The 13,458-nt window shown below is 37.4% G+C and overlaps 1 protein-coding gene across 2 annotated transcripts in view; it reads right to left on the minus strand.

The window, feature by feature from the left end:
* RETREG1 (reticulophagy regulator 1) overlaps nt 1-13,458 on the minus strand; it is a 65,139-nt gene that overhangs the window by 8,118 nt on the left and 43,563 nt on the right. For both annotated transcript variants that reach the window (XM_041411703.1, XM_041411704.1), the window contains 4 exons: nt 5,757-5,883; nt 3,434-3,518; nt 2,105-2,242; nt 216-280 (listed from right to left, as the gene is read on the minus strand). In XM_041411703.1, the coding sequence (XP_041267637.1) occupies nt 216-280; nt 2,105-2,242; nt 3,434-3,518; nt 5,757-5,883 (415 nt within the window). The remainder of the gene's footprint in view (nt 1-215; nt 281-2,104; nt 2,243-3,433; nt 3,519-5,756; nt 5,884-13,458) is intronic.

The following is a 13,458-nucleotide window of genomic DNA, read 5'->3' on the forward strand; positions in this document are numbered from 1 at the left end:
CTTAAGGGCCAGAAGTCACAAATGCATAGGTTGATTAGTATAAGGCTAAAGGTGGAGACTATGAGTCACTTCTAAAGCATACTGCTTATTTCAGGTACACAGCCTCCTGGGGAGGGCAAAGTTTTCCACAGAAGAACAGAGACAGCAATCTAGATAGCCTCCCATTATCTATATAGATTTTAAAAGCAAGACAGGGCTGACTGAAAAAAAGTCACCTTAGGACACAGAGCTGATATGTCTAATTCACTGTCATCTTCTGTGGGTTTTGTTTTTGCTGTTTCTGAAAGAAAAAAGATATATTTTTTATCCTACTCATGACAATGGATTTCCAGGTTCAGTGTGTGTTCTCTGTCACACAGCACAATAACTCTCCACTTGCTGATACAGTGCATCATTTATTTGCTATGCTACCAGGGAAACAAGCCTGACCGAGAGACTGGCTGCTTATCAAAATACAGCAACCACAGTGGAATAAAGAATGTTATTCTGAATACATTCCAGTAGAACTATTTACCTGCATTGTACTTCCTTGAGGAGTCTCTGTTGCTCACTAGAATGTCATCTGCCCTGGCAAATAGATATCTCTCTTTTAGACTACACTGCTGGTAAAATGCACAGGTGTAACATATTGTTAGAACAGGCTGTGTAGTTATCCCACCACATTACTTTTACATAAGAACCTGCAATTTTCTTGATAATTGCATGTAATCTTCATTCACAAATCCCTTCTTCTACCAACACCCAGCTACCCTGCATTCATAGTCATAAGCAAATATGCATACAAAGCATCCTCTGAAGTCAGGTAGAATGTTGCTCTTTACAGATAAGCAGAGATACAAATTTTGCCTCCTCTGCCTGAGAATCTTTTACACCAATATAAAAATGAAAAGCACAGTCAAAGTGTTCTTGGTTGCTGCTTCCTGGAACTTGCTCTTTCTTCTCTTGTGCCAACACAAGGCTTGTGAGCCCATGTGGTGAACCCAAGAGGCAAAGCAAGGTAGGGAACTTGTCTGTGTTAAATTAAACTGGAGGATGAAATGCAAGAAAGAACACATCTAACCTCAGCCACTTTCCCAGTGCTGGCTTATGAAGTTTATTAAACTATAGTCTGATCTTTATCTCTGCCAGTTTCACTTAAAAACTGAACAAGTAGAATAATGCATGAAACAAAATTTACAATGCATTATTCCTTATTATCAATTACTATCACATTAAATGTAAGAGAAGGGGAAAAGACATGTGGTGGTTCTCCTTGGGTCTAGAAACAGAACATTGTATAAAGAATTGTATAATAGTTACAAGAAATGCATGTTTTAAAGCAGATATTAAATCTACTGATGTAGCACTAATTTAAAAGGATAGGCTACCTACAAGTCCTGTGACTACACTACAAAGGTTTAATTACCAAAACTGGAGCAAGAAACACACAAGAAACAAACTAACACTGTTCATATACAGATTTTCCTTGAAATAGCTTTATTGCTTAACATCTAAAAGTTTCCACTATTACAAAGATATTGGATGAGATAGGCAAGATTTTGTTTTAAGCTGATTCCTCCCCTTTCCACATAGAAACTTGGGTTAATTTGTAGCTGCTATCCTGTGGCAATTCTTAGATGCTTTTGGAATATTTGGAGAAGAAAACATTATTTTTTTTGGCTGGAGGGAGTTAAACCAAGGCAGATTTAGATACAGGAATAGAGTTTTGTCTCTTACTGAAAATTCTGTTATGTACTTATTTTGAGACTCTTGAATGAGTCTCTCTGCTGGGTAAGTTTGCCTTATCTAAAGAGAGATAAGCATTGCAAGCTTACAGCAAGTAGTTTTTTTTTCTGAAAACTTATAAACAGTACATCTAATCACAAAGAACCTGCCTTGTTTCTTTCCATGAAGTAATATTTTTTTTATTATCATACCCAGACACTTGATATAAATTGTCACTCCTTATAAAGCTAATAACAGTAGCCAGGTTCAAAGCAATTAATATCTCTACAGTTGGCTTCTCAGGACAAACCAAACTTTCTGCAAAGTGAATAAAATGCTCTGCATACAGAAGTACAATAATATTTTATAATAATATATAAGACTACAATTAACTACTCACCAGATCTCTCTTTTTTCTTCTGGTTGATATATTCCACTATTCCAAAATCTAGTTTCATCACAACAGCCTTTATTTTGCTGCACAGTTTCTGTCCAAATTCATTGCACTTAAGGAAGGGACATAAAAAGGCACACAATACTGTGATAAAAATGAAGACAGAGAAAAAATTGTATTGAAATATTGCTGTACAAGAAGTTACTCAGAAAGCTTAAACAATGCCTTTGCATAAGATAATTACTAACTTTACATAAAACAGTTAGTTTTACATAAAAATGCATTGTGAAATGCCCATATCAGACACTTTTAAGGTAAAATCCAGTTTTCAGGAGCTATTCCTACTCATCACAGAAAATACCATTATATTCATACCAATTGACACCTTTTTACTATCAGTAAGACATGATTTATGGTCATTATAACATCTATCATTACCTTGATTTAGTCTGATTTTGATATCTCAACTTTGACAAAAGTGATTATGCAACATTGTGCCAGAATCAACACACTGAAAAAGCTTGTAAGCTGACTACCATATGACAAAAAATTCTAAGAAAATTCTTTTTTATATCTAACCTAAATTGACCCTCCTTCAGTTTAAAACCATCACCTCTTCTGCTATTGCAGCAGGCACTGCTCAAATGTTTGTCCCCAGCTTTCTTGAAAGCCCTCTTTAGGAACTCAAAAGCCTCTCCCCAGAGCGTTGTCTTCTCCAGGCTAAACATCCCCAGCTTGCTCAGGCTATTTTTATAGGAGAGGTGCTAGGGCCCTCTGATAATCTCCATGTCCCCGCCTTTGGACTCAACAGGTCCATGTCCTTTCTGTGCTGGGGATCCCCAGCACTCCAGGTGAGGTGTCACCAGAGCAGAGCAGAGGGACAGAATCCCATCCCTCCCCTGCTGCCCACACTGCTTTGGATGCAGCCCAGGACACGTTTGGTTTCTGGGCTGTCAGTGCCCATGGCTGGGTCATGTCCAGCCATTCCAGCACCCCCAAGTCCTTCTGGGCAGGGCTGCTCTGGATCTGTTCATCCCTCCCAGCCTGGTTTGGTACCAGGGTTTACCCTGATCCAGGTGCAGCACCTTGCACTTGGTCTTGCTAGACCTCATGAGGTTCTCATGGGCCCACTTCTCAAGCTTGTCCAGGTCTCTCTGCATGGCATCCTGTCCCTCAGACTTATCAAGTACACCAGAGAGACGCGTGTCTTCTGCAAACTTGCACGAGTGTGTAAACAGGTATATCAACAAATAAATAAACAGTCCTTACACAGAGACCAAATAATGTACAGTACACACATACACAAATCATGACTGGAAAAGAGACCATACTTACACAAGACATAGGAGAGGACAACTCCAGGAATGTAACTTCCCAAGACAGTGAAAAACGTACATATGCTGCAGACTAGTAGGCAAAACTGGCAAAAACATTAAAATACACCATTAACACTTTCACTTAAATTATTAGATCATTTTGCAAAAGGAAGATGTTGCATGCTAATGAAATCTAGAATGCAGTGCAAAATTGAAGTTTGTTTTTCAAAACTGGGTATTACTTTTAACACTTCTGGTGAAACTAAGCATCAAACAGTCCATTTTGGATAATTAGGGATTCATCCCCTCTTCTACCATAAAAACATGCTATTTTTATTAATTTACTGTAAAGCTTTAACAAGATCATGTTTATTGCTAAAATTACTAGAAATTATACCTTCATGGCGTGAAAATAGGCTGGACAATTTATATGCAGGATAAAACCCAACTCACTAATTGCAATATTACAATGCATGCTTGCTGCATGTGTATAAAAGCAAAACATCCTTCCTCCAGTTACAGCTCTCTCTCAGTTGTGTTACTTTGTGAAACTGTTTTCTCTCACTTGCTGGCAAGCAACCTCTTGATGCTTGTTGTCTGCTCTAGCACCCCTGTTGATGACACGGCTGAGCCAAATTTTCAACAAAAAATTTGATATTTCGCCTTTGTGGTGACTGAGGCATAACAGTGCATTTTTCACAACTGCACAGTGCTCAAATGATCTGTTGAAAGTCTGCAGAAAGGATCCATTTGCTTTTGGAGCTGAATTGCAATGAAATGGTTAATTCAGAGAAATTTTGCACGCAGCATTACTGCCTAATTTGCTTTTAATTATAGCAGTAAAATAATAATGGCATGGCTTAGAGAATGAGGTCAGGGAAAAGAAGGGAAAACATGCTATCAAAATTGTATTTTCTGAATTAGTATTAGATATGTCTCAACATACAGTTATTGTCATATTTCCACATTACTGATACCACATTTCCTTACTTCATTATAAACTTACTTTAAATATAACTTTATTGTCCAAACACACAACTGCTCTTTATATAATTTATTTTTTCTACATAATTTTCATTCTTCTATAATATTCATATTTTTCATCCAGTTACTCATCTGTATTTTCAGCCTAAACTGCTAATATTTGAGTGTGGTACACATACTTTCTATTTGCTAATTCTGAATGGCCTGTTTTCAGGAAAGATTTTCTGGCAAAATTAAGAGAGATTAAGAGAGGAGAAAAAGTCTTGTAGGCTTCTTTTAACTTGTATTTAGCAATACAAATATAAAAATTTAATCTATTATTATCATAATATACATTTACTTTATTTATATTTCTCTTTGGGAAAAAACCCTGCTTCATCTTTGATTAGAACTAAATAATGATATTCTTCCAGCTTGGAGGAAAAACAACCCCTTACTTTTGCTTGCCTCTTCATGAGCTGGGTTCTCCAGCTCAGTCTTTCCAGTAAAAAAAGGGAAAATCACCAACTATTAGTGTATAGAAGAAAAATTGCCACAATAAAGTATGAGGAACTCTCTTCATGTAGTTACTCCTGAAAACTACAGTTATTTGAGAAAAAAAATGTTTAAGAACATGCCTATTTACTTCTTTGCTTTTTCAAGTTTTTATTAAATTGTAGTTGAATTGTGGTGTTTTAAATTTCCTTTAAAAAGTCCATGGAATAACTGGTGAAGTTTCAACAGCTGTAAGGGGATGGACTGTTTTGCCATAAAGTTTACTGTGAACAACTTTTCCCACTGACTACCTACCCATATTCTTCACAGAAAAAAAAAAAAAAAAAAAAAAAAAAAAGAAGTTAGTAGAAACTCATGACTGAATGTGTCAGAATGTACTTTTTTCTCTCTTTTTTTACTTTTTCACTTGTTTTTTTTCTAAATCTATCTCAACTTTTAATTAAATCATATAGAACTGTTAATCTTACTGGGGAGTGCTTACCTTGCCAGGGTTTTGTTCCTTAAAGTGGGACATTTCTTGAAGAAATACAAATAAATTCATCAGTGTTTCTGAAATGCACTGATTTATTCTGGGTCTGTAGTCTTGACTGGAATCGGTGACTCTCCAGCTGAGTAAAACAAACAAAAATACCCAACTTTGTTTACAGCTCATATGGAAGTTGAAACTGGTTGAAAACATCATGTAGTCTTAGCCTCTGGCAAGCCAATGGCTTTTGCTATGCTAGAGACACCTGTGACTGAATGTATCAGAATGTACTTTTTTTTCCTCTTTTTTTTTACTTTTTCACTTGTTTTTTTTCTAAATCTATCTCAACTTTTAATTAAATCATATAGAACTGTTAATCTTACTGGGGAGTGCTTACCTTGCCAGGGTTTTGTTCCTTAAAGTGGGACATTTCTTGAAGAAATACAAATAAATTCATCAGTGTTTCTGAAATGCACTGATTTATTCTGGGTCTGTAGTCTTGACTGGAATCGGTGACTCTCCAGCTGAGTAAAACAAACAAAAATACCCAACTTTGTTTACAGCTCATATGGAAGTTGAAACTGGTTGAAAACATCATGTAGTCTTAGCCTCTGGCAAGCCAATGGCTTTTGCTATGCTAGAGACACCTGTGCTTGTTTCTTTGTATTTTATGTTCAGCTAATTCGATCTTTTTAAGTAAAAAAAGTTAATCTCTTCAGTAGTAGCAGTTTTCAATCTGTAAAAAATTACTGCTTATTCATTCTTGTCATATGAAGACATTGAGTTGAAGGCACAGTTGTCATCTAAATCAAGCAACTGACCCCAAACTTGTTTTTCTGATATTATTTTTTTCTTTAAAAAATATACCACAGTACTTTTTATTGCCACAAGATGGCCACACATATTAATACATTTCATTTTATGCATATAATCCTTGTGCTTTTTTTCCTATTTTTTATTTTGTTCTGCAAACTATGATGATGAAATTGCTACCCAACCTAGAAAAAAAGAAATTGGTCTTGGAGTCTTGATGTTTACATAAATTTTCCTACTGAATTTTAGTTTTTCTATTATACTAAAAGGACTGTTTCTAAAGCTTATGACTGTTCAGTACTTTTAATAAAATAACACCCCCCTCAAAAAAAACCTCTACTAAAGAACTTTCAGAAAACCATGGGACAGCATATGGGTCTATCACATTTGGGGCTGATCAGTTTATCCAATATTGGGCTTAAAATATCACATCATATACCTTTGTGGAGTAAACAGAGCATCTACAACAAAGCTGTTTTATGAAACAACAAATCAAAATAAAGACATGCACAGGCCAGTCAATGTCAAGTCAAACTGGTGCAAAGAATGGACGAACCACCATGCAAACACTGAGAATCTGAAGTCAATTCTACGCCAGCTTTACTGAGTTGCTTTTCGCATAATGTACTTCTGAGTACACACAGCTTTGATCACAGTGAATGCAAGGCAGCCATGAGCAGCTCTGGCCATTTCACTGAGATATATAACCCATTACATGTCTAATGCAGTAACAGTAAACATTTTGTCACAAGTAGGTCGAATTACAAGATAAATAAAAATCTACATTATGAAGAAATGACTGTACGCGGGTCGGTGCACAGCCACCAGGAGACACACAGACGGTCAGATCAAACCCCCAAATCCTATCAGCGGCACACGGTCTCCGCAGCCTCGCTTTTGTAAAAAGGCGCGATTTCGGTCAAAAATGCTCCGCGGAGACCCTTCCCTGCCTCTCGGCTGTCCTCGTTCGCCACGAGGTGGTGGCACAGCCGCGGGGACCAGCCAGGGACGGGAGGGGCGGGGGGGACACGACGGGGACAGAGCCCCACTGCCCGGCGGGGACAGAGCCCCACTGCCCGGGCACCGCCACCTGCACCAAACAGCGGCTTCAGCCACGGGGTAAGGCTCAATAAATAAAGTCCGAACCCCAAAACCGGTGCCCTATTCCTGACTGCATTATAGTATTTATGGTGTTGCAGTGCTGTGATTTCCTCTTACGCTACAAAATAGGGTGAGGGGCATTTCCTCCCCTTTGAGGAAAATAGACATTGAAGAATTTATTTAAAATAGCACACCTGAAATGCATAGGATGAGAACCCTGTGTCTTGGACCAGGTGACTTTGGCAATTTCCCAGCCATGCAAGGCACTGAATGCAGATATTTGTCTGTGACAGAGGATGCAAATAAAACCACAACATAACTCATAGAGATTACTGCAGGAACCCAGCTGGAGGGATGAGCAACATTGCACAGAACTTTCTGTCTGCATCCCATCCACAGCAGAGATTTCAATTTCCATAATCTCTGATAATTAGTGGCTTTGGGAAAGTATTACGCAAGGATTTTGGCCTACAGGAACTGAAATTTTTATGGATAGGCTACTTCCCCTAAAGAAACACTGCTTCCACCTTCTGTAAACCATTCTACAGCATTAATAATAAGTATTTTAAGAGTTGCCCATTTATTCCATTACTGAAAACTACTATTACAACAGTGCTCTGAATAATAAAATCCTTTTACAGACTTTTACTCCTACCCTTTTTTTTTAAATTGTTGACAATCAAAGTAGAACTTTGTGGAAGCACAAAATAAAAATGAACAGGCCTGATGCCTGCTATCAAATTAGCGCTTTAAAATTCCTAGGACAACTGTAGATACTCACTTTAATAATTTTAAGCTGATAGCAAAAACAGAGGGGGGAAAGACAAAAGCAGAAAGTACAATAAAAATGCAAACTATTTTCACCACTAATGTAAAGACAATATAGATTCAAGAGAAGGAGCTACAACAAGGGATAACTAGTAACAATTCAAAAACAAAAATGCAAATTATGAAGAAAAAGTGCACATTTGCAGGGAAAGTTCTCTGCAGTTGCCTTCCTTGGTGATAGTGATGCTTTCTTTAGCCAACTTTTTGAAAGCATGAGCCACAGTGAAGATAAAATATCTTGCTGTATGCTTTGGTCCTGTGGTCCACATGTGGTACCTGGACAAGACGACAAGCAAGAGGAGTGGATGGTACAGGTGAAATTTGCTTCAAAACTTTGCAAAGACACTACTGAACTCCACAAAAGAGTACCTGTCAGTCCCTTCTAGGCCACAAGAAGTCATAAGACACCTTTGTTAGCTCTATAATAGCTACAATTTTCTATTTTACAAGGAACACCAGGGACTATTTTGAAGCCTTATTTTGATCTAGGCAATTAGAGGCGTAAGAAAGCTTGCTGGTCTTCGGTACGATCACCAGATGCACATGCTGCCATTCTTGTTCACACCTCCCAACAACCACCAGCCTTGGTGATACCTATCTTTCCTGTGTTTTTACCCTGAGCAAACTTAAATAGCAGTGTTACCCACAGTCCAGAGGGTTAGAGCAAGGGGGAAGCAACAGATCCTGGTGAAGGGGGAGTGAGAAAGAAAGGAGGTACATCATATAGTTGTATGTACAACATATAATGTACATACACAAAGACAGAGAGGTTATGTCATGGCCCTGTAAAAATAGAGGTAACTATGAAACTTGCATTAGATCAAAAGGAAACAGGCACACAATGATGCATACTTCAGAGAAATTAATTTTCCAATGGTCACATTTAAAGATAAAAAGGGAAAACGAAGACGTGTGAAGTGATGTAGATGATGAATGTGGAGTGCCTGACTATGACATAACTCAACCAAGAATATAAATCTATTTCAGCATAGTATTAGTACATTACTTAAATGCGAACCCTGTATTTCCTGCCAAAACAGCTTTGGGGACTGCTGTCCATGCTCCTCTGGGGATAAGCAGCCAATGCTGACTACTTTCAAAGGCTTTTGTGGGTCATTTAGAAAGAATAATATTTTATGCTCCCATCACTTATTCTTGGTTTGATATACAGTGCTACACTTCCATTCTAAAACTACCGTCAGTAAGGTTGAGGGCGTTCAGAAAAAATAAATTACTCATATCCTTCTGACTGCCTATTGCATCATTTCTATAACTGAGCAAATATATAAACTGTTGCCTAGTAATTGCAAAAAAAACCCTACCCAAAACACTCTACCACCCAGACGCTTCCACTGATCACACTCACAAACCTTGGCCAGAAAAGACAGTGGCATTGCATTCACTAAAAATGACTGATGGTGTCATGCTCCCATTTCGTAGCTAGACATCTGTTCAAGCAAAGCCCCATCACATTTCTCTCAGAAAGGTCAGCAGATCTCATGTTACTGGTTTAAAGATCTCTTCGTGATGTGCTGGATTGTTTTGAATTATGTGCTCACAGTTTTCTATGTATCTTCATGCGGATACGCTACTCAGAACTGCAGCAGTGACAAGAGAACACCATGATGTGGTGGATCGGAAGGACTGCACCCACATAAACACAGAGTTTGTAATTATAGAGCTTCTAAATCCTCCTGATTTCCCAACTGTAACCACACACATTTGTAGCCTGTGCACTCTGTAATTTTCAGGGTAACTTGGAATGTAGTAGTAAAGGTGGAAGAACTGAAAGTTACATTCCCAAAGATATGTAAATAAAAAATATAGGTAATATGGCTATCTGGGAGTTTTTAAAAAGGCAATATATAGAACCTATAGAATCGTGCAGCTGTAAGGGATCAGAATATCAAAGGACAAATAAGCAACCAGTTCATAATGAAAATTAATCAAATGAATTCCAGGGTGTAAAGTGTTAGCAAACCCCAGTCAAGCAGGTCTACCTTTTCAGAGCTTTCCCAGGTTTCTGCTGTAAGAAAGAAGTCACCACAGTACAGAAGGGAGTGATTATAATGATACAGTTTTTCTCTGAAGCAAACATTTTATACCTGAAGACCTATACAAAAAAGTAGGTTTTAAAATTTTTCTTCTAAATTATTAAGGTACAGAGATAAGGGATTTAAAATAGTATCCAGACTAAAAAGTTTGTGTAAAGTTTTTATTTACATAGAAATTTCAGGAGGACATATACTGAAAATGAAAATAAACACCCCTTTCTCTTTCTAAAATATAAAACAGCGTTAAAAGGAAATTTCACAGTTAAGTATATTAAAGTACCAATGGCAAAACCTCTGAAAGCTACTATTGAACTGTGGTGGAACACAATGCACTATTGATTAGCCTTATAGACACAAAATGTAAAACATTTGTGAATGTTATGTGCACTATGTGCAAAGACAGAATGGCCAGCGCTACTAAACTCACAGCACAGCATCCTAATGACCTATGTGGCTAATTTTAAAGGTGACCATGTAGAACTGGGCTCTATCCTGTGCCACTTTTGGATCCTATGCAATCATTAAGTATACTAAAATAATTGTATTTGTGTCATGTGGTCATGACCAAGTTAACAAGACCTGCAATTTAGCTGAGTCACTGGGATACCATGTAAAATCGTCCTTGCATCAAAGACTTCCACAAAAGAAAAAGCAAAACCAGGAAGCATCTACTATATAATGTACTTCATTCTTACACTTCAAAGAGAATTTTCATCTACAACCTTTTTGCTCCAAATACTGCAAAACTTTTCTACCAGAAATCTCTTCAGTTTGTAGATATCCATATGCATGGTATTTCCCATTGCTAATCCACAGGTGCTGCACAGATTTAGGCTCACTAATACGTGGTACTGTGGCTAACAATCTTTAACAAATCACATTTGACCATCCCTTCAATGCTGAGGCTTTGGCACCCTTGGAATCTCTAAGATATAGAGACCTCGTTTTTAAATTGAAGCTGGAGAATGAGTTATCAGCCTTAAAGAGTAGCTAATAATTCCCAATCCAAAAATCTCCTTTAATTATAATACCTGCAGTACTTCAAATACATTGTTTATAAGAACTAAATGAATTGTGTTATACTATGTAACACTGCTTCTCAAACTCTTCAAGTGTTTTCTTCCCAGCCTTGTCTATCTGCAATTGACACTTCAATTTTGTGCTTTTTATTAACAGCGCATCTGTCCAATTTGCTGTTCCTGTTTTGTTTTTTTCCCAAGGGAAGGTGTGGAATAAAACATTGAAAAAATCTTATTTCACAGCTTTCCCCCTTTTATTTCCTGACCAATAATATTACTGACCAATAATATTTCCTGACCTGTAATATTACTGTACAAGAAATATGTTTAAATCATCAGCATTTGATGTGCCTTTCCCACTGGACGGCATAGCTGAGTGGCAGGGCCATGTGACAAACAAGCAACCTTTCATCCCTGACTCTATATACTCCTTGCACAGAGTGTTAAACCAAAGCCATAATTATATTTTCTTCTCTTCAACTGACATAGGAACATTTTACCACTGGAGTCCTGCTAAACAATATCAATTCAATAAATTAAGGTAGGTTTTTTTGCTTATATTAGGAGTCAAGAAAAAAGTTTTCTGAAAATGAAAGCAAACTTATTCTTATAAAAATACACTGAAGTGTTCTGCAAAGAGACATGGGAATTCATATTGTCCAACAGATAGTTTAAATTTAAAAAATGACCCATTGCTAACAAGATTTTTTTTTTTTTTAGAGGGCATATGTTCATCTCCTCTATTCAGGTATAATGCATCAGTCATCTTATGAAGTCTTAATAAGGAGCTGCATTGCATTTCTTCAGCTGACTGAACACAAACTATTCTAGCTTTTTCTGAAGGTGATTCCAGCACACAAGCTCCTCAATACAGCAGACAGTATTAAATGTTGTCACTTTTTGCTGAATGTCCCGCTAAGACAAAAAAAATATACTCCAGCTAAATTGGGGCATTTCAGGGCAGAGCTCCTGTGGGCGGACTCTGGTGAGCAGACTGGCAGGGCAGCTCCCACAGGAAGCCCTTCCTCTGACCTGTGCTCCTCCTGCCCAGCTCCCCTGAGGAGAACACCAGCTACTACTGCAGCTCGAGGTCATGCAAAGCGCGATCTGACAGTCCAGTGCCATTAGTCTAAATTCATGACTTAAGTCATTAAGATATTTTTAAATATCTGTTTTAAATATCTGTCTCTTTGCATGAGAACGAGTCTTTCAGTGCCATGTGAATACTATTATTGACTTGCCTTCTGTTTAGCAAAGACTATAATGGTGTTCACTGTGTACTATTGCCCTTGGCGGTCCAAGGGCTGGGATCTTTTCAGGCCAGGTTCCCATTTGTAACTGTTACAAACACAAAAGGGATATTTTTGTTCAGAAAAAGTAAGGAAACTCCTTACTAAGCACCAGACCATAAAGTTCCATTTGGAGAACTTTAAACAGATCTACCCAGCTGCTGGAAGCAATTCTTTTGGAATTACTTTTCTCTTGCAAAGACAACTCTTTTTGTGCTTTTTCACAAAATCAATTTATTTTCCTCCTTCAGAGCCTCCATATTCTTCAGCTGGGATATTCCTAGCTCAAGGCCTTTCAAAGTCAAACAGCTAGGAAAGATGAGCTTAGTATTCCCTGAAGTGCAGAACAGCTGCACAAAAAAAAAAAAAAAAAATTTAAAATTACTTTCTGTGTTACCAACAAGATGACTGTAACATTTTCTGTGCACAAGTTCATTTTGACTCTTTTCCATGGGTTTTAATGTATTTTGTACAAGTAGGTCATCACTCACTACTCCGATGCATTACTGAGAGTTCCTAAAGTGTTTCCACCGCTTCAGGACCAATATTCACAATGTCTTTTATACATTCTTGACTAACATTAGATTCCTCACAAAATGTCAGTTAAAAAAAAAATAAAAATTATACTGTCTTACAGTTGACCCAATGATAAAGAATTACTGAGGGAAAATTTCTCCTTATCCTAAATTGTTTTCAATTCTCTACCTGTGGCCATGTATTTCCTCACTGTTCTTCATCTGTTACCAGCCATGATCATGTGCCAAAACACAACAGAAAATACAACTGTGTACCTGCTCTTCACAACTCTTCACTTTTTGGCTAGCCTTACTAAGAAGCATTTGTGCATCTGTTCCCTTGCTTATTTTTCATTTTAATTCACAGTATGACTAACAGACTATTGACCAATGCCACATATTTAATGTGATGTAACCATGTTCATGAAATACACTTGTAACACAACTTTACATATTTTCTGAAGTAGGACATGAACTTGG

The sequence above is a fragment of the Onychostruthus taczanowskii genome, unplaced genomic scaffold, assembly GCF_017590055.1.
Source record: "Onychostruthus taczanowskii isolate IOZ18803 unplaced genomic scaffold, ASM1759005v1 scaffold37, whole genome shotgun sequence".
NCBI lineage: Eukaryota > Metazoa > Chordata > Aves > Passeriformes > Passeridae > Onychostruthus > Onychostruthus taczanowskii.